The sequence below is a fragment of the Mixophyes fleayi genome, chromosome 4 (assembly GCF_038048845.1).
Source record: "Mixophyes fleayi isolate aMixFle1 chromosome 4, aMixFle1.hap1, whole genome shotgun sequence".
Lineage (NCBI taxonomy): Eukaryota > Metazoa > Chordata > Amphibia > Anura > Limnodynastidae > Mixophyes > Mixophyes fleayi.
Genome location: NC_134405.1, coordinates 220151805 through 220178152, shown reverse-complemented (window position 1 = coordinate 220178152; position 26348 = coordinate 220151805). Strand labels below are relative to the sequence as shown.

Below are 26348 nucleotides of genomic sequence, written 5' to 3'. Positions count from 1 at the left end.
CAGTATATGCGCGGAAATCATTAGAGGTACAAGATTTACGCCAGTGACGTTCAGCTTTACGAGAAAAGTTTTTGTAGATTTTGTGTTACTTTAGTGTGCCATGGTTGACAACGAAGTCTACGTGGAGTATGAAGAGTCGCTGCAGCCACTTGATCAAGTGCAGTTGCTAGGGTTTGGTGAAAATGAGGAACTGCCATATCAGGGGAGGAAAATGTACAAATTGGGGAGAGAAGGGGTTGAAGAGAGGTGAAAAACTGTTGAAAATCAATAGAGTTAATATTCCTGCGGGTATGAGGATGCTTGTAATACCTCCGGGATTACCTGCTGACCTAGATAATTAACTTGGGCTGCCAGCTAACTATCTTAACAGTCACTCAGACATTGTTCTGATTACTAACAGCCCAGATCTACGCCACGCCACACCACATAAAGTGGACATTTGAGACCAATGGTAATCACCTTAGCTAACTCAAATACTTTAGCTAATATAACTTTCCATTATTTCATGCAATATGGCTTCTGCTGTCCTGCTATTTTCACATAATATAGCATAGTCTTTATATTTCTAAAAAATACAAATGTAGGTACTAGCAGGGGCAAAATGTATCTAATAAAAAGAAATAATACACATAATACATCGATGCTCTGGTTTATATACTTGGTTTATATACATAGACTGGGCCAAGGATTAAAAAGTGCAATAGACTGTGAGAAACAGGTCATGAATAAAAAAGTCCACAGTCCAGTGGGACCCCGTTTTTTCTCTCACATGTATTGTCATTCAAAAACTGTCAGGATACATAATTCAGTGGTTCTGATCTGTGCATATATAAAACACTTTATCTGCAGATAATGAAAATATAAAGAAAGAGAGAGGCCAGTTTTCTCGCAGAGATCTGGAAATGACTTAGGGTCAAATTCCCTTGCGATGTGTGCAAATTGGGTGACACCCGCCTTTTTCCAAGGTGCTGCCACAATGGAATGAGAGGAGGAAACTTTTAAGTTTATAATTTTTGAGAATTTTGTCCCATAGATCAAAGGTAAATTGTGTAGTGGGGGAAGAGTAAACTGAAGCAGGCCTATGATTCCTGGGTAGCCAACCATAAATTAAGATTACGGACCTTTCAATGTCTACTGACAGTTCAATACTGGGAGCAGACTGCCAAGAGATGATGTGGCTGAGATAAACAGCATGGTAATATTGTGCGAAAATGGGTAGTCCAAATCCCCCTGATATAGAGGATTTAGCAAGGCAGGATAGTTTTATCCGTTGCTTCTTGCCATTCTGAATGAACCTACTACAAAGTGTTTGCAAAGAGGCAGGGAAGAATCCGAGGACCAACACATGTAGTGTCTAAAACAAGTGCGGCAGGACATTCATTTTAATCACACTAATCCGACCAAACCAAGAGATATAAAAAAGGGCTCCACTGTGTAGTATGACATTTAATAGAGTCAAAAAGTGGGGAGTAGTTAGCCTGAAACAATTGCTTGTAATCCTTGGTAATCTGAATACCAAAGTAGCAGAGAGACATGGTTCACATTGACACATTGACATTGAAAGTTTGATTCAAAAGTTTTGGCAATAGGGGCATGATTTTGAAGAGTTAGAGCTTCAGACTTAGAGTTATTGATTTTACAGCCAGACAATAATCCATACACGGCAAGATCCTTAAAAAAGTTAGGAAGGGAAATCACAGGATTGGAGAGAATTAATAGAACATCATTGGTGAATATTGACAAATTGTACTGAAAGGGGTCAATTTGTATTCTTTTATAACTGGGTTCAGTCGGATTCTGGCGGCGAGTGGTTCTATACAGAAGGCAAAAAGTAAGGGAAATAGAGGACTACGGTAAACATCAAAGATGTCCGTCTATTAATCAAAACACCAGACATGTCCTAAGCATCCTAAAAGATGTAAAGCGGGAGAAACACTATACTCTAATGATGTGCAACGACACATCGCTCTACACCATTATTGACCATCAAATTGGGTGTAAGTCATGTTAGAACCATATTGGACAGGGAGTCTGACTTCCCTAGTGATCATGTAGATTTCCTCACTAAAAGTATTCACTTTAAGAGTATAGATTTGTCACCAATAAGGTTACATTTTTGTAGAACTCCACCAAATGTGCAGCAGGGTACCACGCGACCCACATCATCGATCTGTGGAATTAGGAAATATACCATGTAGACGGGAGGAGACCAAATACCATCTATAAAGCAGTTTGAAGGATTTCTCCTTTATTCTAACTGCAATTGATTTGTTAGCTAAATTAGATTTAAATTTTGACCAATCTTATTGAAACTATTACTCAGGTTAAAATGCATGACCCCCCCGCTATATTCTCTTCTTCCTAGACTTTTGCCTGACCCCATCCAGTCTATACAAAAGCTTATTAAACATATCTTAAATGCGGCTAAATGTTTAATAGCTGCATTTTGGAAACCCCCCCCCTCCACAATATCTGCCACCATCAACAAAATTTGGTCAGTTTATCGAATGGAAAGCATATCAGCTTTTCTTAATGATACTCCAGTAAATTTCCAAAACGCATGGTCTCCATGGACAAATCATTATGAAGCTGAACCTCCACTTACAACCGTATGACACCTGCTCGTTACTATAATTCCCAATTAACGACAGTTCTGGTGACTTACACCTCCCCCTTCAGATATACACATGACTTAAATACTCCTCTGCACTCCTGAATATCACTGTATTTCTCCTTCAATACTACCTTAACATCACAAATAAGATAAACCTCCCACATCTCTCCCTCAATCTGTCCCTTGCCTTCTATTAATAACATGTATTGTAGGTAGGTATTATATGTGTTTACTTGTAAAAATCTATAAAATATTATTTTTTTTCAAAAAAAACAAGTATTAACTTCGTATCGAAACACAGCTACTTTAGGTCCGGTGGGTCATACTACAGACAAGTTCGCGGAAATTGTCTGTAGTAGCGCGAAATTTGTGCCCAGTTGCGCATCTATTCTTCCCTTAAAGCCGAAATTTATTTAAAAGGCAGATAATCAGAGGAATCAACTAGTTAAGAGCACCATACCTCCAAAGATGTGGGGCACGAAAAGCTCTTGGTTAAATGAAAATGCAAATGGTTGCTCCCCGCTGCACAGCATGTAAAGCAAACAGCTATAGGGACACCAAACCCATTAAAACATTCCAATCTAATGTCACTAAGAAAACATACACTACAGTTTCTGACCACTTCCTTCATATCCATGATCATGACCCCTCCAAGCTAAAATTCATCGTCATACACAAAGTTGACAAACCATGGCAAGGATGGAAATATATACAGTTGATATCCCAGGAGGAAATAAAGTGGATCTTTAACCTCATTACAAAATGGATTAAAGGTGGACTTTGACCTAAACACATTTCTCTGATTAAGTCACCTTGGTTTATCATTAGTGAATCTATTTTCACACTAACCCCTACTCTGTGTGTTTTTTTTTATGTGCTTTAGCGATTATTCTGACTCGTTTCTATACCAACAATGTTATGAAACTCCCCTTACATATCTTGATTTAATGGCCTGTGAACTTCAATAGTGTCTAGGCCCTTTAATCCATTGCTGATGTACGCTAATATGGACCCTATTATGGAGGACATTTCATCATCATCATCATCATCATTTATTTATATAGCGCCACTAATTCCGCAGCGCTGTACAGAGAACTCATTCACATCAGTCCCTGCCCCATTGGAGCTTACAGTCTAAATTCCCTACTATAGACACACACTCACACACAGAGACAGACAGACAGAGAGGGAGAGACTAGGGTCAATTTTTTTGATTGCAGCCAATTACCCTACCAGTATGTTTTTGGAGTGTGGGAGGAAACCGGAGCACCCGGAGGAAACCCACGCAAACACAGGGAGAACATACAAACTCCACACAGATAAGGCCATGGTTGGGAATCGAACTCATGACCCCAGTGCTGTGAGGCAGACGTGCTAACCACTAGGCCACTGTGCTGACATTTACTGAACAGCTAACTGTTATCTCTGCACATTACTCCTAAGAGACACTCTGAAACAAAACAAACCAATTGACATGGATTTATGCAAAATAGGCACATCCTGATTTTCTAGTGCCCACATAGGCTATTCAACCAATCCCTGGACATACCCTACCTTTTTGGACTCCATAAAAAGAAGGCCTTATTCACTTCTTATATAACACCCATCCCTGAGGAAGCCCGCTTTGGACAAAACATGTAGGCAACTCTACCATTATACATTCATCACCTACACAATCCCTGGATGTTATACCAGCCAGCCGGAGCAGCTTTACAATGCAGCATCCCACACATAGGCAGCGCATGCGCAGCTCGTTCGACTTGAAGAGGAGAACTGGAAAACAGCGGCAATACTGCTCCCACACTGGGAGTCGGCTATACACATCAGCAGTAGTCGTGACACGTCTGATCAGTAAGGGGCACACTGGAACTGGATCTCAGGGAATTATCACCACACAGCGTTGTACTTCATTACCCTGCCCCGTTGCATCACCATAGAGGAATCATTTGGCTGCACTTTCTTTTAACCTGAACGTTCTATTAATGACTATACTTACAGAATGCTGCTTGTTACAGTCTTTCCTGTTTTAATCTGTATTGGTCTTTTTGCATAGACTTTGGAGCCTCAATATAGAGAGTGATACTTGCTATACTTGATTTACCTCTTTGGGTGTTGGATACCCGTTTATTCCCTGAACCTTCTTATAGGATTTATTGGGTGATTTAGTATATTTCACTGTGTATATCTATCTATACTTATACCAGTCCCCCGATGGTCCGGACCATATATGTATATGTTTTATTGTTCTTTTGATGTAATAAATATTGTATCCGATATTTCGAATAATACATATTTAAATTGCACCGGAGAAATCTGCTTTTCTTACCATAGGGGTAAGGGACTTACCCCCCATACAAGGTTTTCCCACAAGAGGCTGCACAATACACATCACAAAAAAGGGAAGCACGATTCTTTCCTTGTTATCCTGTTTTGCTACATTAGTCAAAACCGCTGATGAAGGGTGATGATAAAGCGTTGGAGTGCACTCAAAATTTTTTTGCGAAGGCCAAAATTTTGAAGAGCCAGGATGACAGGGGGGAGTTTTAGTTTTGTTAATATGTATGATGTTTCAATGTATCAATGGTTCTCCTCTTGGTAAATGTATCAAGCGGTGGAGTTTCGGATGGTTTGGAAAAGTGGAGATGTTGCCTATAGCAGTCAATCAGATTCTAGTTATCATTTATTTAGTATGTTCTACAAAACGATAGCTAGAATCTGATTGGTTGCTATAGGCAACATCTCCACTTTTCAAACCCGCTGAAAACTCGAAGCTTGATACATTTACCCCAAGGTGTTGTCCAGGGATTGTCTGGTGGGAACAAAACCCACTTAGGTCAGGTATGACCGAAAGGGTCAGATAGTGGTTTAAATGATTAGCCAAAACTTTTGCAAAGAACTTGACATAAGCATTCATGTGTGAAAAAGGTCTATAGTTGGAACAGTTGGTAAGGTCCCTACTCTTTTTAGAGATTACTGTAACTGTAGATTGAGTAGAATCTTGGTGGAATTCACCATCATTAAATATAAAGTTATAAACCTGGAATAGTTGTAGAGCAAGTTCCTTTGCAAACACCTTGTAGTAGGACACTGCAAAACCATCAGGGCCTTAGATGGTTTTTGAAATATAAGAGCAAGGGTAATTTCATTATTGCACCCTGAATAACTGCCTTGTGGGCTTTCCAACCGTGGGGAGTGGCCCATCAGGGTCAATACATTTAATGGAAGTCGAAATAGTATCCCTAAAATGTGGAATCTTATGAAGAGTCTTATGTAGAGTCTCATTAAGCCTTCATGAAGGACACCCACATGGGTTTTTAGAAAATCAAGGGACACGGAGTATAGAGTGGTCAGACCATGTGTTTGTAAATATGTCTGCCTGTATCAGGTGATGAATGAGATTAGTATAGCCCATAAACATGTCAATACGTGAATAAGATTTGTGGGGAAAAAATGTATATTCTCTGGAAGTTGGATACTCCAGATATCAAATAAGCCATCCTTAGCCATATATTTCTGTAGTTCCTTGGTGTGAAGTGGTGGCATCAGAGAAGTGCTGGTGGCGGATTTTTCCACAGTAGGAGAAAGAAAGATATTGAAATCACTGCTAACCAGGTGTAATCCTTTGCGCATGTGAAATAGGGTCGTGAAGAAGTGAAAGAAACCAGACTAACCCGTGTTAGGTGCATAAACATTAGCCAAAGTAACATCCAGGTGCCAGATTTTTACCTGTGGAAAAGAGAAAACAGCCTTTGGTATCTACTTTTGAATCTAAAAGGACAAAAAGAATATTGTTGCGTTTCAAAATAGCTAACCCATTTTTTTCTGCAAGATGAGAGGCATAGTAAACAAATAACAGAACAGACATGTGCACAGGGAGGTATGGCCTTCCGATTTAATGTGCTTCTCCTGTTGGACAACAAAATCGCTGTTAAGCTTGTGGTTGATTTCAAACATTAAGCAATGCTTTTGAGGAGTATTTAATCCCTTAACAGTGATAGTAAGAAAATTATATAAGCAAAGTGAGCTGGGAAACAGAACTGTGGTACAAGGATAATCCTTCAAGTTATTGAGAAGTCTGAAAAGGAAGAAATGTGGAGGTGACAGCACAGGGTAAAAAAAAGAAAAAAAGAGGGTGAGGTATATGGAAGCTGAAGGTAATGTTGACAAAAGCCTCATAGACAGAAGTGTTGCCTACAAAGTATGGTAGGAGGAGGAAGATCTTGGAAAATCTGGATGCGTACCCAGATCCTACAATAAGAACATGAGAGAAGGCCCTGGTCATGAAAGAAACCAACCTCTATATAATATGCCTAGAGGGTTCTGAGTCTTAGGCAGAGGACTGAGGGTCCTATGCGCTTATTTAATCCGGATGGATTGGTCCAAGAGGTGGGGGGCCAAAGAGGAACAAAAATTGCGTGTATGCAATGTTCCAGTTCCCCTGGCTCCACTTCGTTAGGAATACTGCGCAATCTCTGATTGTTTCGATGTTCCCGGTTCTCCAAATCCACCAGTTTGTCATTCAAAAAGTCATTTTCACGTAATAGGGAGTCTACTTTGTGAGATACTTAATTCTGGAATTTGATGTTGGATTCCTCTTTATCTTACAGCACCATGGTTCATTTTGAGAGCGCGGTCATTTCAGCATTCAGGTCTCCAATGGCTTTTTGATGGTCAGCCGAGAAAGAATTAGTCCGTTCCACAATGAAATTGCGTAGTTCAGCAAAATCAGTTTTGGAGGACAGCACCACGGATGGACCCGCGTCTACTTCCAGTGATACCCTAGGTGGAGAGGGCGGCGGTGAAAAAGAGGTAGTTTTATCTTGTCTGGAGAAATGTTTTCGACTTAAACGGGGGCGCCTCTGCACCCCTTGCTAGTAGATTTTTGCATTATGAGTTGAGAATGTTCTGTTTCTGAACAGTACAAACAATAGGCTAGGCGGGTAAGAGAGGATTACAGATTATTCAAACTGCATGATGGAAGTGGGACATGGAAAAATAGGTAGTCCAGGGTCCACATTGTAACACAATACAGATCAGGAGATCAGGAGAACATGGATGTGGAACTGTAAAGGAATGTTGATACCCAGGTCAAATGCAAATCATGGGAGGAGGAATCACAATCGACAGGAGTAATTGCAGAGAAATGTAACAATGATATATACTGACATTCAGGGTTGGGTACTTTAGAGCGATGATGTAAACGCCGACATCGGATACCACGACAAGAAACACCCCGGTGATGTAATTTCCGACACACTGCTAATACCGAGGGCTTGAAAACCTGACGTGAAACAGTTCAGAACAATAAAGAGCCCTGCAGCCGAGAATGATGTCACTTTGAAGGGCAACACTCGGATTGGTGGTGCTAAGATGGTAATATAAGGAGGCGCCGACTGTATAATGTTGTTTAAGATCATTACACATGATAACATTGTGCTGAATACTTAAACAACAGTTACAACTTCGATACATATGAATAGCAGGACACTGCAGGCAGCGCGAGACATTTGTTACATGCACAAATAATAAAGTGTCTGAAAGTACCTTTGAACGAACACCCTTCAGAGCAAAGCTGCCCAATTTGAGGGCATTAGTTATAGTTAAGTGTTTGAACAAGGTATAATTCGGATTACGCATAGGTTATGGCACTCCCATATTATACAAGCTACGATATTTACAAAAAAGCTACATCAATTTAAATGTATGCATAATGTTTACAGCATGGCTTCAATACTAATGAATAATAGAGCTGTAGTTAGCATCAGGGTATTTAATAATATATATACACAAACAACCGAGTGTTGCTGACATTTATTTAAACAAACTACAACTCAGAACCTATACATCACTACAATCTAAACCAGGGGTGTCCAACCTTTTAGCTTCCCTGGGCCACATGGGAAGACGACGAGTTGGTTTGGGCCGCACATAAAATACACGAACACTAACGATAACTGATCATCCAAAAAACCCCATAGAAAACATTGCTAATGCTCCTTGTTGTTGCTCAGTGCTTCAATGACATGCTAATGGCTGCTGTCAAACATCAAGTGATATTGTTACAACATTTTATGAAGGGCTTCAACACAGCAGCCATTAAGACAGGGAGATACGGTCCGTGATGCTCCAGGACCAGGTGATTTTTATGCACTGGTCTTTGTCCCTTGAAATAATAAAAAAAAAATCCCCCTTAACTTATCTTTTAATCGGCTTGTTCTCCGATCCTCTTCTCTTGTTTTCTCCGTTTCACTACTACTGATAGTTCGCGCAGGTGACTCTTCTGTGCTGCGCTCCGCAATGGATGTTGGGCGTGATGATGTAACGCCCAACATTCACTGCGAGCGCCGCACGCAGGAGGAGACCAGGGAGGGAGCCGGAGCGTCAGCTGACGTGATCTCGTGACCGCAAGGTAAGTATTTTCTTTTCTTTTTTTGCAGGATTTATTTTTTTTCATTAACAGAGTTGCCCCCTTGCCACAACCAAAACTCCTGCTGGGCCACATTTATAGGCATGCTGGGCCGCATGCGGCCCGCGGGTTGGACAAGCCTGATCTAAACCATGCAGTTTCAAGCATTGTCTTTACTCTCGTGAATCAAATTACAGAACCAAAAAAAGCTACAAATGTTATGATAACTGATAAATCCAACATTCTGTAACTTTGTGAGATATGAACATAATGTGTGGAAAATCACCTTGATGTACAAGGGAAGTAGAGGTTTACAGACAAAAGGATTATAAAAATACCTAATCTATTTATACTCAAGATGGTAATCTAGATAGAAAATATGTAAATTCAGATAATATCCTTATTAATGAACCTACAAACAGAGTAATCCACATATCCATTGAATAAATTCCTGTAAAATAATAAAACCAGTGACGTGATACTAATCAGTAATTATGCCATTTTAATATAATTAATGGATTGGTCAAGTGTTAATATATGAACTAATTAGCATCATAGACATATCAGAATTTCTCTGAATAACATGAACACATTTACCCACTGTTAGCTCACATGTTTTTAACTTAGAAATATTTTGCATTTTAGCATCATATTTTAGATGTATTCTATGGGTATGTAACAAAAGTTAATTTTCATTTTTGCCCAATTTGGCCACACAAAGTGTGAACTAGAATCTGTATGTTAATATAGAGTTAGACACTGTACTTCAGGATACTAGTAACCCTGGAGTGTCCCACACACAAAGTAGTTATTCTTCCTTTTACATGTCTAATGTCCATTAGTTAGGTGCATGTCTAATAAAGATGGGAAGCAGCTAGTAATGTCAATGATATGTGCGATTGTCAACTCCATATATCGGATCAGAGATGGAGTAATTTGAGAGGGGAAAACATAAAATAAACAGTGATAACTTACAAGGATATAAAAAAGAAAGAAAAAAGATCTAGTAATTATTATGTTGGGCATGCTGACTATATTACAGTTTAAGCCCTTTAATAAGCATACATCACAAACCCTCACTGTGTAAAAATCAGCAGACTACTGCACACAATGCATCCCTTATCTATTACTGGTGGAGCATACTTCAGTGCACACCGTGGTGTACTTAAAGTAAAAAGCCACTGCAGAATTTAGCTGAAACGATTTACTTCATGGAAAAAAATACCTGAAATTTGATATTAATCATTTGAATAGGTGTTCACTTTGTTTTTTATCCTCGACTATTGCAACCCCATTAAACTGTCCCCATGTCAATCGGTTGTAAATGCCGCAGCAAGACTAACCTTTGTCTCCTACCGTCCCACATTCGCCACATCTCTTTGAAAATCCCTACACTGACTCCCCATATCTTTCAAAAACAAAAAATGATGCACCATCCTCTACAACGCCCTCAAAACCGCCAGCCATTCATATACTTCAAACCACATCTCAAAATACCCTCCCTGAAGCAGACTTAGATCTGCCTCTAACCTGAACTTCATGTCTCACTACAGCCTAGTGAGACTTCTCCCCCATGTCACTGCCCACCTATGCAATTTGCCAACCACGCATTATTAGACTCCCACCCAGCCTTCTCTAAATGATCTCTGAAAACCCATCTCTTTACTAAAGCCTACCCTACTCCGATCTCCTCAATGAGTAAAACTTACTTCCATTTCTCTCAGCACTCCCCTTTCCCTACTAATCTGTGATCTCTCTGATGAGCAGGGCCCTTCCTACATTGTTTTATGCTCTGTTTTCCCCACTGTCTAGCACTGTGCAGCTTTATAAATCGACAGTAACATTTTGATTGATGAGACAAGTAAACCAAATGCTGCAACAAAAGGTGCTCCATCATATAAAAGAATAAATAGACAAAGCCATCCACGTAATGACCAATTTCACATATGAGTTCTAGAGTAGATCTACAATGCTTCTGCACTGTTAAAAAGTCAATTTATGTACATATGTTTATAGGTTTTGCACTGGTGTTAAATAAATGGGTATTTTTTCACTCATTGTATCGACATAATGTGAATGTTACTAAAAGGTAACTTCACTTAAATAACACAATCAAGACAATCTCCTCCTGCTAATAAAATAGGGACTGGGAAAATTATTCTTCGAGTAAAATAGACACATTGACATTATTGTGAAACTTTTACAGCAATAACAATCACTGTACCTTCTTCTACGTTCTCAAATTGTTCTGTGAGAAAATGATAACAGCAACCAACACTGCACACTGCTTTAATTTCTGGTTTTGCAACAAAAATCCGCAGAGTATTGGGAGCGAGATCACCACACGTATGCAAACCAACCATAATGGATTCCTATAAAAAAAAATGGCACATTTGTTATAAAGCATATATTGAAGATATTTTGTCAAAATCACTTCTTACAAAAATATAGTACAAGTTTTAAAGTATAATAATATAGAGCTTTCCCAAAAAAGTACCCAAATCGAAATTAAATGACATACATAAATTTAAAATAGTTTTTTTCCTTTTCAAAAGGGTTTATATATAGATAATAAAATGAAACGGTTAGGAAGAGCAGGTACAGTATATACAGAACATTTAGAGTCGATGCTGGGTATATCTACTCATCTTTCCATTATTCATAAACTAATGTATTTCTCCACTTAATAATTTTAGGATGTAATTTCATGCACTGTGCTAAGAGGTGATATTTACAGACAAATATCCAGATAAAGATGAATTATTTTAACATAAAAAAATGGGAAGTGTGTTTTTACATATACAAAGAAAAACACTAATATTAAAAAACTAATAGCAAAAATGGACAAAACAAAATTAAAGATCAAAGATTGTAAAATGGAGAGCTGTATTTAAGTACATATAATATACTGGTCCTACCAGCAGTATATTTGAGCCTTGTGATTTGCTCTGTGTAAGAAGAATCTGGACATTGGCTAAACAGCTGAACCATGAAAGGTTTGTATCTGTAGTTAATTTATATTATTTTTACCATAATCGTAAATGGCTACATTTGACAAAAATCTGAATATAAGAAAGAAAGAAAACAGAACATAAAACACAAAAGAAGAAATGTAAAACCTCCCATGCTTTGACACTAATTAAAGCTCATTCTCTGGTTAGAGAAATGACAGCTGTTTACACTTGTGCAGAAAGATGAAAGTGAGATAACCTCTAGATCAGTAATTATGTCATGAAGCTCTGTGTCAGCGGTGACATAAGAAGTGAGAGGTGAATAAACACGTGACTCCTTCAATTTTTTGCGCTTGATGTTCTCCATTTTCCTTTGTTCTTTTTCTAGGTCACTGAGAACTTTGGAAACACTTTCTGACATTGAGGGCAGTTCGACAGCACCAGCAGGCAAGATATCCAAAAAGGTTAAAGTGGTGTCAGAAGTATCAACTGTGTCCGTACTTTGTGTTGGATGACTTGCCATATTGCATGTCCAGTCTGAAAACAGGCTAATTTCGTCACTGACATGTGAATCTGAAACTAATGATTTTTTAAACCTTAAGTCACTCATTCTGTGTCTTGAAATGTCTCGATCAGCATTAACATCCTGACAAGCACTCTTTGGTAATAAAGTTTCATTCTTATGGTCAGATTTCTGTGCCTTTGAAGTGGTTCTGGCATCAGTTTTATAGACTTGCCAATATTTTTTCAATTTCCGGTTTCTCTTGTTGGCTCCATCTGTATTGCTATGAGAAGAGTCAATCCCATAAACTTTTAGGTCATATCGCATGGATAAATATGAGCTTAAATAACCTTTTCCAGCGCCCAAGTCTATGACCTAGGAAGAATGGAAACAATACATAGTAACTAAATCAACAACAGAACTGCAACTATAGACATAACTGTAACATAATACACAAATGTGCAGCGCAGCCTTCTCTGAATATTGCGTGTGTGTGTATAGTTTTCGAAAAGTCAGTTTCCATATAATGTTTACATTGAATCACACATATGGCACTATAAAGACACAGACCACATCCATGGACCTTGCATTCTGCAGTTTTAAAGTAACAAAAAAAAAAAATATATAAAAAATATAAACCTTACATCAAAAATCATTATCATGTAAGTGAGCCACGTTTACATTTAGATGGAGCGGGGGGTATATCTAATATAAACATAAACACACAAATATTGTCAATGCACTACTGCTTGTCAATTAAATTACTGGGATTAAATGCAAATTTATCTGACTAGTAGAACTTTAGCGAAGGGAGAAATAAGGTTAGATGGAATAGGATGGTCGTGAACACTCTGTCTTGCAAGTGCTTTAAGTCTCTTGCTAATCTTTATATCTAGAGTAAATAAGGTTTTAATTTGGAAGGGTTGAAAAATATGCATTCAAAAAACCAGAACATGAGTAATATGCTCATTATTTAAAAAAACATTTTTCTTAAAAGTGGGTTGTTAACATATATACACAACTGCACTTTGAGCACCTGAACAGATAACAATATAATATAACAAAATTTACAATTACTATGTTTTACAGCTGTATAGTTTCTTCTGTATTAACCTCTTCTGTGCCAGCACGAAGATAGTCATGTTCTGAGGAGCAATAAATGTGAGTATTGATGTGAGGATAAACAGCCCATGCACAGGCAGAAGCATGCTCACTGTGCTCCTGAGAAATCTCTCGTGACACCAAGCTGACAACCTTCAGCACATTGTCTCGGAGTGATCACATGAGCTTAGTGCAGCAGTAACATCTGCCCATACAGAAAGGGAGGAGTGGAGTTTTATACAACATATGATGAATTAACACTATATTAGTCTTTTAATTTTCTGCATACTCTGAAAAAGAAGGCAACTACTAAACATTTTTACTGATTCTATAGTTTCTCCTGTCTTTTCTGTATATTGTTCTGTTATTGATTGTACGGTGCTGCAGAATCTGTTGCACCTTATAAATAAGCAAAGATAATATAATATATTAAACTACATGTATTTCTCTTTCAGTAAGTTCATGGAAATGTCAGACGGAAGATAATGTGGGTGTTGACTGAGAAAAATGTTGCTTTTATTCTTAACAAGATGGATCTAGTGAGAGAATCATATACTGGAACAATGGCAAGGAAGGAATGCTCTTAGATGTCATCACAGAAAAGTGTCTTATTATAAGAGAATTGTAGAAGTGACAAACCCTATATATGGTAATACAAATCAGTTGATTTAGAATTTGGACATCAAGCCAGTATTTAAAAAAACTACTTCTAAAAAACCAATAAACTACGCAATATTGCAAGATATCTTACACAAGTGAATATAGTCAAAGTCTAATAATATTCCTGTTTATCATCCATCTTGAATTCTTACAAATCTGTATTATATCATTGGTCTATAAAAATATTTGCCCAGCATATTTTACAGAGAAGAATGTAGTTAACATATATTGTTAAATTAAAACAAAAAAGGTAAAAAGAAAATGAGGAATAGACTTAACCAAGATTTTAAATTAGTTCTGTGGATTTTATGAATTGACAAAAAGGTAGATATTTGTTTAATATTACTATTCCCTAAATGTAATTCACCTTCTGTTTAAGGACATTTTCAAACATGGGTTTTTGAAACAACACGAGAAGAAGGCTGAGAAACTTTTGTTTAGGTCAAATGCGGACTGCTGGATGGTGTATTTACCAACATAGCAGATTCTATGTGCCAGTTTATGGTTTCCTTAACAACAATATCTACTCACAAATGGATGCAACCTTTAGGACCAAATATGGTGTTTCACCCCATATGTTAAGATATTAAGCAATTAACATTATGTGTTGCTTTACCCAGGACTATTTTTTATTTCTTAGTCAACCCAAGTGAATTTTACTATTTTTTTATGACCAGCTATAATTACTTCTGGTAGTATACTGGGATAAATATAAGTTTTATTTCGAATACTAAAGGAAAAAGTTGCAAAAATAGGATGAAACGTTTGACACATGTAACGTTGTGCTACACCACCAGATACATGGCTTTAAGTAAATTAATGTTGCCAAATAAGGGTGCAGTAACACTAGTAAAGCCAAAGTTTATTTCTTTCAGCCAATGTTCTCAGTTCCAGTAGTATATAGTGTGACAGGGAAACTATGGTTATTGCCACTAAACTAGGGTTATTGAATTTTGAAAAGCAAATTAAGACGACCTAATGATTATTAGGCCATAAATCCCCTACAGACTTACTAGTTCCTTTTCGGTCCCATATACATGAAAAACAGACACATCAACGTGTTCCAAATTGCCCAGTTAATTTGGGTTTGTTAGGATTTTTCAGAATTGATGCAAGTTGTGAGTTACATATGAACAATTTTGGGTACAAAAAATGGTACTGTCCTGGAAAAAATGGACACTTATGAGCCATCTCTATAATAGCTACAGAAACCCTCAACATTGGAAATATTACATAAACTAACAGTCAATTGTATACAATATAAAAGACAAATTACGACACCTACCAACAGTGTAAAACAAAACAGACTTTTAGAGACTGAAAATGCACATTAATTAATTTCAATTTTGTTTTGCGCCTGGAAAACTTGTTACTTGACACTGCTACCTCAGTTTTAGGCCCAAACAGGCAAGTTCCTTCTTCTTCAGCATAGGCACAACTAACCCTTCACCCTCGCATACAAATAAAAACAGAAAACTTATGACCCGTCCTTGGTCACTATGCTTATTTATTACAGGAGAAAGTACAGTATGACACAGATGACTTACATTTCCTCCTGCAATTAATACATTAGCATAATTAACAAAAACAACACATTTACAGGGATACCAACAGGTTTTGAAGATTTGTTCACAGAAATAACCCTGTTTTGAATACTGACTAACTGCAAAATAAAATTTATTTTGCCCTGAAAAAAATACATTAGAATCATACCCAGAAAACTTGACATAATGGGTATATAATGCTCCAAGGTCTATCAATAAAGTATTGTGTGTGACATGCTCAGATTAACAGTCTCAGCAACAAAGTCTCCATGGAAATTATTCTAAAATGTTGGAAAATATAATATATTAGCAAGGTGGTAGCTAGCAACATGAATAGAGGTACGGGTAGGGAGGAAGTGTCCTATAATGTTGCCTGTTACCACACTGCTAGTATAATTGTTGCAGGTAGAAGCGCAGTTGATAGGTGTGACGCTATGCTCCATCTTGCAGTCAATAAGAGTGGTGACTGGAGTGTAAAACTGGGGGGCCAGAGGAACACTGACAATAATTGTGCCACCTGACAGAATTATCACTTTCCCTCGTGGGAGAAACCAATTTTAAATTAAAAATGATATATAAACATTTGGAATGAGGAATTGGAAAGGATTAAATGTTATATCGCTTTCATTTCCTTAATCAGTATAAATAGATAAAACCTTTTCTACAGTACACCTCAAGAAGAGAATATCTATACCATTATTTCAGACAGACTGCATATTACTGAATTTATAGCTAAATACATAATAAATCATATTGTTTTCAGCACTTATCCCATTACACAATTGGCTAGCAAATTGTGCCTGTTCATTGAACAGTACATGTGTGTTAGGAATTAAATAACACAAGATGTGAATTTGGAGATAGCATAGTACTCTTGGTGGAAAACTCAGTAAGTACTAGTTTTCAGTGATGTGTGTCTGGAGGTGGTGTGAGTGGTGTTAAGGGTAGAGTCTTTGATTTGTCTTGTGTCTAATGCTTTGCTTTAGTATTATTAAATGACCTGCAACCATCTTAAAGTTTACAAGGCACGATTTAGTAGTGACTGTTCAAAGGTTTGTATTTGAGGTTAACACCATATCACCACACCACATCCTTCAAAATATATATTTCACAGCCACATATGCAAAGCCTAAAGGGTCAATTATTCAAATATAACCCTTGTCTATTATCTAATTGGTTGTTAGACCCTTACTTGGGATTCACATTTAAAACACAACCAATAGATACACCCCACATATACAGTATACACTATAAACTTCCCTAACTAAATGATCCTTATTCTCTCTGTTTGTGGGGCTATTTATAAGTTAGGTGAGAGGTGACCAGTTGCTAAACTTCCTCATCTTCTATTGTACAGCTATTGTATCTATTGTACAGCTATCAGAATCTGTCCACTAATAACTCTGTGGCTGTTAATGTTAATACTTTCCTTTCAGCTATTCACTCTCTACTTACATTCCATTATTGGTACAGTATTCATTCCCACTGCACAAAACCGATGGAAGCTTTTTACAGATAGAGGGAGATAACACTACTTTTGATCTCAGGCTGAAACTCCCTTCAGCTCTCTTGATAATGCTGCCATCCACATTGAGCTGACCATGGTCTACTGTTTTAGCAGCACACCAACTCCACCAGTTGTTGCACGCAAGGAGAACAATGTAATTCTACTCACCTGTTCGAGCCTAATATGGTATATGATAAACTTGTTTCTGTATTAGCAAGCATCTAAACACCTGCTTGCTAATTAAAATATCTAATAAGCCAGTCATGTGGCAGCAACTGTATAATGCATAAAAGCATGCAGACATGAAAAGACGTTTAGTTGTTGTTCAGACCTAACACCAGAACGGGGAAGAAGTGTGGTGTAAGTGACTTGACAGTGGTATGATGGTCCATGTCAGATGGGGTAGGGTAGTTTGAATACTTCAGAAACTACTGATCTCCTGGAATTTTCAAGCACAACAGTCTCTACAGTTCACAGAGAATTTTGTGTAAAACAAAAACATACAGTGAGTGGCAGACTGGAGAGGAGAATGGCCAGACTGGTTTAAGCAGGTAGGCGAGAGTAACTCAAATCACCATGCGGTAAACAGTGGAATGCGGAGGAGAATCTATGAACGCACAGCACAGTGAAACTTTAAGTAGATGGGTTACCGCATTAGAAGTCCATACTGGGATCCAAACCTGTAAGCTAAGAACATTAATCTGAGGCTACAGTGGGCACATGCTCACCTAGACTAGACAGCTCAAAATTAGAAAAATGTTTCCTTGCTTGACAAATCTTGTGTTCAACTATGACCATATATCCATCCTGCCTTGTGTCACAGGCACAGACTGGTGATGGTGGTGTAATGGTATGGAAAATATTGTCTTGGCACACATTAGGACCCTTTAAAACCAATTATTGCTTAAATACCACAGCCTACCCAAGTGTTGTTGCTGACCATATGCCTCTCTTCAAGGTCTACTGGTCTTTTAATGGCTACTTCCAGCAGGATAACACGCCATGTAACTAACCACATGTCATCTCAAGGTGGTATCACGAACATACCATCAAGATCAGAGCACCCCAATGGCTTCCACAGTCACCAGATCTCAATCCAATAAAGAAGTAGAAATTTAGAAGTAGCAGTATGGAAAATGTAAGTGTATGGATAGTTTTACAATAAAGTCAGTAGGAGAAGTAGTGGTATGGCATACCACTGCATACCAGCCCAGATTGATCAATGTGCACAGTATTGCTTCTTGTTTGAAAAGCACTTGTTGGTACTGAAACGTCTTTGCTATATACTCTAATTCCCCACAGATTTTTGAGTTTTTCTTAAGTATTGTCAGAAGCTATAAGCAGGTGGCTCAGTGTTGCCAGGTGGCACCAAATTGGCCCATTTTTAAAACTCAACTGCAGATTTTTACACATGAAAACTGCAGATATTTTATCTGGCCTACTTTAAAATGTTAGTCATGTGTCCTGTTTAGAATAACTCATGGTCATTTGTTCATGGTCAAGAATTTTGAGTTAAAAAACAAAACAAAAAACAGCACAGACAATCACTCGTTGCTCAGTCCTCTAGGATAGCAGGGGGAGAACAAGGGGTGGGAAGCTAAATGTCAAGCCCATGCTCTGTATTGTCTATACTATGCTAATGAAATAGAAGCACATCTTTCTTCTTCCTTACCACAGAGGTACCGTTTACATGAAAGACTACAAGGAGGAATTCCATTGCTAGTGATGTGCCACAGAGTGCCTTACAAACGGTCATGAAGGCTCTCAGCTGTTATGTAACATCACAGATCTTTCCATGCACCCCATAGAGGTGCGCAGGAAAATCTGTGGTTTGGTTGCCGTAGTATGCGATAATGAGCTCAGCCGGAAATGTCAGGCGGCTCATGGCTAGCAATCAAATTCCCCCTCATATCTGTTAAAGCTAGTGCCCCTGCTCAAGTCACCATGCTGCATTTATTAGTAGTGAATGTTATCTGTCCATCCTATATATTACTTAGCTCATAACTTTACAGACAGAGCTCAATGGAAATCTCTTTGGGATTCTCAGAAGATCTTAAAGTACCTTTTGCAGAAGCTTCTCTAAAAACCCATCTATTTTTTAAAGTTTACCTTATCCCTGAATATACTATTCTCACTAATACACCCTCACAGCTGTTCCAATCTCCATACTGAACCACATTTGCTCATTTTGTTTCAGCTGTGCCCTCTTCCACTTAGAATGTAAGCTCTCTAATGAGCAGGGTCCTCAATACCCTTTGTTTTCATGTCTGCATTTATTTTATCTGCCTTGTATGTTATTATTTTATGTATGTACTGTTTTCCATACTGTACGGTGCTGTGGAGCACTGTGGCGCCTTACAAATCTACGATAATAACAATAATAAGCTTCCAGACTGCATGTGGATGACAACTTTATTCCTAGGAGACACTTCCTCACCCAAAACAAAGCAAAGCTATATTAATGTCTCCTTATTGCTGTATATAAAGTCCAGGTATCTAAAGATCGTACAAGACAATACCTCTTGAAATACTCTCTCAATTGAGACAATAGGAATTAACTCTCTTCTGAAATATATTTAACTCTATGGGGAGATTCAATTGCTGGCGACGTGCCACGCAGACATCGCCAGCCAGTAGGAATTTCCGTTCAGTTTTCTGTGCACATCTATGGAGTATGAGAAAAAAAAAAGAGTGGAAATTCCTGTCATAACTTTGGCGTAATGCGTCTCGATGGATGCTCCAGATACACAGAGCTGAACTGAATCTTCCTCTATGCTTCCAAGCATCACCATTCCAAGAAGCTCTGGTAAAATCAACCTAAAAATATAATGGATCAGTCATCCTTGAATATGGTAATCCATACAATGGAAGAAAAATTAGACCTCCGCTTAGAAGAGGTGCATCCCTTTCCAGACCACCACGTCTAAAATACTGACACACATAGTATGGTGTACCCCACTAGTTGAACAGAAGCTTTTGCTATCTTTGCTCACAATATAGTTGGCACAATTGCTTTCTTTAGCTTTTGCAACCAGATCAGTGGAGTCAACAGTGATCCACACGTTAGATTCTTGTGTAACAGAAACCCCAGAGGGCTCTCATCTAAAAAGCAAGAACAAAACTTTTCATTGAGCTAGACTTGCAGACAAGGGGCCTGATTCATTAAGGATCTTAAATGAAGAGTTATCTTATTTCAGTCTCCTGGACAAAACCATGTTACAATGCAAGGGGTGCAAACTATTTTTCTGTTTTGCACATAAGTTAAATACTGACTGTTTTTTCATGTAGCACACAAATACTTGATAGCTTATTTGTACACTGAAATTTAAAGTTGATATTTGTGCGCTACATGAAAAAAGGACAGTTAGCACCATAGTGTAGTATATAAAGAATGCAGTGTGTATATAAAGAGTACACAGTCTTGACCTGCCCCTTAGATTGGGCAGTACAGTCTCCAAAAATCGGGATTGTCCTACTAGACCAGGCTTGGCTAACCTGTGGCACTCCAGGTGACAAAGCATGCTGGGGCTTCTAGTTTCACAACACCTGGAGTGCCACAGGTTAGCCAAGCCTGCACTAGACTCAGAACATTTGACAGACTGTCCTACCTGTTCTTGTCACTTTTACCACCTGTGGCTGCTGGTTTCTTTAGTTGCAGCTTGTCTCGATCCTGGACTGTTGGGGGACCTATTTGGAAAAAATAATGGGTATATTTAGAAAATTCCAACTAGTCCTGGCGTTTAATCAATAGGACCCACATTTAATACTAAGGCCTTCCTCCAGCCCCAACATTAAAGTAATTGTATTCGAATTTAATAAACCTATTTCCCTCCCTCCAGACAGTCCCTGCAATAAATTAATCGCATTTACGTATAATAAATATACCTATTTCCCACAACCGTCACTGCCATTAAATAATTCATATTCACATTTAATAAGTAGACCTCATGCTCCTCAAACACAGCCCCAAGTTCAAATAATAGTCCCCAAACCACCCTATCTTAAATTAATAGTCTCCACTATAAAATTAAATTGTCCCACCTTCATCCTACAAACAAAACAGCACCCATTATTTAGCCATCTACCACACACACACATTACATTGCCACAAGCCCACTGTGCCATCACACACATTACTGTGCCTCTTCATCACCATGCTGTGTCTCCTTATGATCATACCGCACCCTCCATGCTGCTTTTGCCCCCCCCACCCCTTCTCCTGGTTCCCCTTCATCACCATGTGCCATGCTGCTTTGGCCCCCCTTTCACACCCTGCCATGCTGCTTTGCCTTCCCCCTTTCACTCTCTGCCATGCTCCCCCTTTTCACTCTCTGCCATGCTCCCCCTTTTCACTCTCTGCCATGCTTCCCCTTTTCACTCTCTGCCATGATCCCCCTTTTTACTCTCTGCCATGATCCCCCTTTTCACTCTCTGCCATGCTCCCCCTTTTCACTCTCCGCCATGCTCCCCCTTTTCACTCTCCGCCATGCTCCCCCCTTGCTTCCGTTCCTTCACTTACCTTTTCTATCTGCTTCTTTCTTCTCTTCTGTCTTATTGATTGCAGATTCCTCTCTGCGGCGCTCCTCACTGAACTTCAGGCGTTATGACGTCACGCCCGACATTCAGTGCGAACAGAGCAGAGGGGAGTCGGTGAGCGCCGAGGTCATGTGAGTATTTTTTTTATTTTTGTTTTAACTTTTCTGCTCCCCCCACCAACAAAGAGGGGAGCGATCAGGGTCGGGGCCTACCGTGGGATAGCCCGGTCCCCCAGTGGCCCAATCAGATCCTGTACTCTATGCATTCCCTGGAGATTAAGAACCTACCTCCTTATTTATGGAAACCTGTTTACTCTTCAGAATGTTTACAATGTCCATATCTACATTCCATGATTGGAGAAACAGCTGAAAAAGGACCCCGTCAACCAACAAAGGGAATCTAAACAGTGGATAAAAAGTTGTCTCACAGAAAATGAGTGCTTTCTTTAAGTACTTTTCAAAGTTTGTATTTGAAATAGAATCTTTTCATAAGCAAACACAGTATTTCAAAGACTACAGAGGTGTCAGATTTGTTTCCCCCTATGACTGGGTTTGCCATCTGCAAGCTTCCAAAAATTCTGTGTTTGCACAGCCTCTTTTGTGCTCATCTGAAGGACACATGCTGGCCCAGTAGCACGATGCTTGTCCAGTCTGGATACTGTGAGAATGCATTAAAAGTATTTTTGCTGCCTGAGTTCTTCAGGAGAGCTGCACCTATACCCATCAACTGCAGTCCTTAGTTGTCTAGAACAAATGAAGATTGCAAGTATTATTTCAAATATATTAAAGCCCTGCTATGTTGTTTAGTGGTTTCCGTTTTAGGCATGCGTCTACTAATACTGAAAACATCCATGAAATAATTTAAAAAGAATATTTGCAGCCCCCTCCACAGCTATATTATACATGATCCAGTAAATGCCACAACAAAAAAACCTAATTTCCAAACCACCGATTAGAGGTTAAAGATTTCCTGGTGTAGTGCTGAAAAAAAAAATCATTACTACTTCAGAACTTTAAACCACAAGACACAAAAGGTGCCCATAGAACATGGGAACTGGTGTAAAACATGTGTCATACTATTAATGCTCCATATTTTTAATTAAATTTATTTTTGTACTGTTTTATGGACTAATTTGGTAACAGACTCCCATTAAAATTTACAATTTCTAGTTAGTTTAGCTTAAAAAAGTAGCAAACACATATACAGATTTTCTTAATATCCAAGGCAGAGTTTTGTGTAGCTTGAAAACCTTTATTCCCCTTCAATATAAATAGTTTATATGCTGGAGAAAAATAATTTAAGATTTTCATAAGCAAATCAATAGAAATGAATACTATGCACCTGTGTGCTATATATTAAATATACTGTTAAAGTAAAAAGCCTTGCAGAAAAATCACCAAAATAGTATCAAAAAAGATCTCTAATGTTTCAAAGGGGTCTACAGGCCACAAATATGTTATTCACAAATGGTGTTGCATATCAAGAACAAGAATGCAAACTTTTATTTTGCCAATAACTCGAGCAACATCTGAATCCATTTATATTTCATGTGGTTTTAAATTTATTATGGAAACCCTCACACCAATTTTGAAACAGTGACCATTCGATTAAAGCAGGATTGAGCAGAATTATGATGACTTTATCACAGGACTGTGAATTATGAGATTATTTTTTTTCCTGGATTGCAGCTGTGTGTATGCTCCTGAGGCAAGATCTTTCATTTCCTATAATTCCTAGAACATTGTGACATCACTAATTCAGGTGCTTACTTAAACATGTATTTTATGGCTGTGGGAGACCTACTGAAAGAATGAAGCACTCAATGATCTCCATGTAAAACATATATGCATGCTCTTGTAAATAATATATATATATGGGTCTATTTGTTTTCTGTTGATTGCAATGTCACATTAAAGGTGGAAAAATATCTGACATGTGATATATATATCTATATATATATTTAGAAAAAGAAGTGAAAGCAAATATCCTACAAAATAAATATATATATATATATATATATATATATATATATATATATATATATATATATTGTAGTATAATCAGGGGAACATGTATCATCTTCTGGGTGAACAGCAGCAGTAAGACACATGAGTCTAGGAGTTTCTGGATTACAGCCACAGCCAGTTTATTCACCAGCTTGAATACAGGAACAAAACACAAATAAAATCCTAGCCGTCTGGCTTCTAGCTAATACATTTATGGAGGCCCTCTCTCATGTGTAGGACCTTATGTCCCACACACACGCCAAACCACATGTAACTGTTGCTCTCTGCAACAGTGTCTTGGGAGGCACTCACCTCTCCCAGGTCTGAGATACTGGCTGCATATCACAGCTGCCTTCTTACAAGCACCTCACAGGTACATCCCTTACTCAGCCTGTTGGAGAGACTGATAGAACAGAAGACCCGGACTGGGCCTTATGTATACAATTCTGGAAGCCCGGGACACATACCTCTGTATATAGCCTCCTTCCAGTGACTCTGTCACAATATATATATATATATATATATATATATATATATATATATATATATATATATATATACACACACACACACACACACACACACACACACAGATATAGATAGATACATACAATACTGTGTGAAAGTTTTAGGCTGGTGTGGAAAAAATGCTGCAAAGTAAGAATGCTGTCAAAAATATAAGTGTTAATAGTTTATTTTTATCAATTAACAAATTGCAAAGTGACTGAACAAAAGGGAGATCTAATTCAAATCAATATTTGGTGTGACCACCCTTTGCCTTTAAAATAGCATTACTTTTTATAGATACACTTGCACCAAGTCAGGAATTTTTAAGGATTATAGTCAGATGTATGATTAACCAATCATACCAAACAGGTTATAATGATCATCATTTTCATATGTAGGTTGAAACACAGTCATTAACTGAAACAGAAATAGTTGTGTAGGAGGCTTAAAAATGGGTGAGGAACAGCCAAACTCTGCTGCAAAGGTGAGGTTGTGCAAGGCAGTTTCATATCACAGGACATACACCATGGCAAGACTGAGCACAGCAACAAGACACAAGTAAGTTATACTGCATCAGCAAAGTCTCTCCCAGGCAAAGATTTTAAAGCAGACTGGGGTTTCAAGTTGTGCTGTTCTAGCTCTTTTGAATAATCACAAAGAACCAGGCAATGTTGATCAGCCAAGGAAACTCAGTGCATCAGATAACAGACACATCATGCTTACTTCCCTTCGAAATCGGTAGATGTCCTGCAATGCCACCAGCTGAGAACTGGGAAAAAACAAAAAGCCATACCTTCGATTGGAAACAGGGCTCAACTATGCACAAAAACATAGGAACTACTGCGCAAAAAAATGTCAGCAGGTGCTCTGGACTGATGAGTCAACATTTAAAATGTTGTCAATAACATAAAGCTATTTGTTCGATGAAGGGCTGGACAGTGATACAATAATAATTAGTGTATGTAGGCAACAGTGAAGTATGTTGGAGGTTCTTTGCAAGTTACCAGGATTTCCACATCATCTGCTGCCATCGGATTCCATTTGTGTTATCTGGCCGATATTTACAGGACTCACAAAAGCGCAAGTATAGACTATCTACATGAATATCTGCCTTTTAATTATTGCTGGTTGCGACCAGCTTCTCAGACACTTATTGATTTCATTGTATGGACTCTTAAACATAAGGACTTATATCCAGCGCGCTGATAGATCAAATCTGCCCATTACTGTCACCAATATTGTCTATATTTCTGTATCCTTATTGTACACCACGCTGGGTGTTTTATTTTATCTGTACTGATTGTATTGATTTTGCATTGTTCTCTATTTGATAAAGTGAATCATTTTATTCCCATAGTTTCCACAATCCTTCTTATTTAGGTTAAAGCGCAGAATAAGTATTAGCATATAGAGTTTGCTAAAGCCTGAACGTGTTTTAAAAGGGACTGAGGTCTGGGTTCTGAATGGGCAATTCCTTTGGGTACATTTATCAAGCTGCGGGTTTGAAAAAGTGGAGATGTTGCCTATAGCAACCAATCAGATTCTAGCTGTCATTTTGTAGAATTAACTAAATAAATGATAACCGAGTCTGATTGGTTGCTATAGGCAACATCTCTACTTTTTCAATACCGCAGCTTGTTAAATTTACCCCTTTTATTTTGATCTTCCTTTTCTGAAGCCATTCCGTACTAGACTTGGATGTGTGCTTTGGATTGTTATGTTAGAAAGCGAAAATCTGACAAAACCAAGCAGGATTTGTGCAAAAAATATATTTATATCTGGAGGTAATCATTAGGCCCTTTATCCTGGATTAGAGCACTTGTCCCTGCTGAAGAGGAGTACAGTCAACTGGGCAATAAATTCAGAAAGAAATTAAAACTTAAGTCAGAGACAACCACTTGAAAATCTGCAAGATAATCCAAACATGTTGCATAGTCTTGAAATCTGAACCGTGTTAATAGGGGCAGTGCTGGAAACAAGAAGACTACAACAGAAAAGAAGATGGGACCCCTAT

At 38.2% G+C, this 26348-nt stretch overlaps 1 protein-coding gene and 1 long non-coding RNA gene across 5 annotated transcripts in view; both read right to left on the bottom strand.

Moving 5' to 3' along the window:
* The window catches only part of LOC142150075 (uncharacterized), a 400752-nt gene that overhangs the window by 167045 nt on the left and 207359 nt on the right, over window positions 1-26348 (bottom strand). The window lies entirely within an intron of this gene.
* The window catches only part of METTL25 (methyltransferase like 25), a 225742-nt gene that overhangs the window by 90181 nt on the left and 109213 nt on the right, over window positions 1-26348 (bottom strand). For all 4 annotated transcript variants that reach the window (XR_012691360.1, XR_012691361.1, XR_012691362.1 and 1 more), the window contains 2 exons: window positions 12231-12848; window positions 11245-11392 (listed from right to left, as the gene is read on the bottom strand). Coding sequence is in view for 1 of the 4 variants with exons in the window: in XM_075209364.1 (XP_075065465.1) it covers window positions 11245-11392; window positions 12231-12848 (766 nt within the window). In the remaining 3 variants the exon portion in view is untranslated. The remainder of the gene's footprint in view (window positions 1-11244; window positions 11393-12230; window positions 12849-26348) is intronic.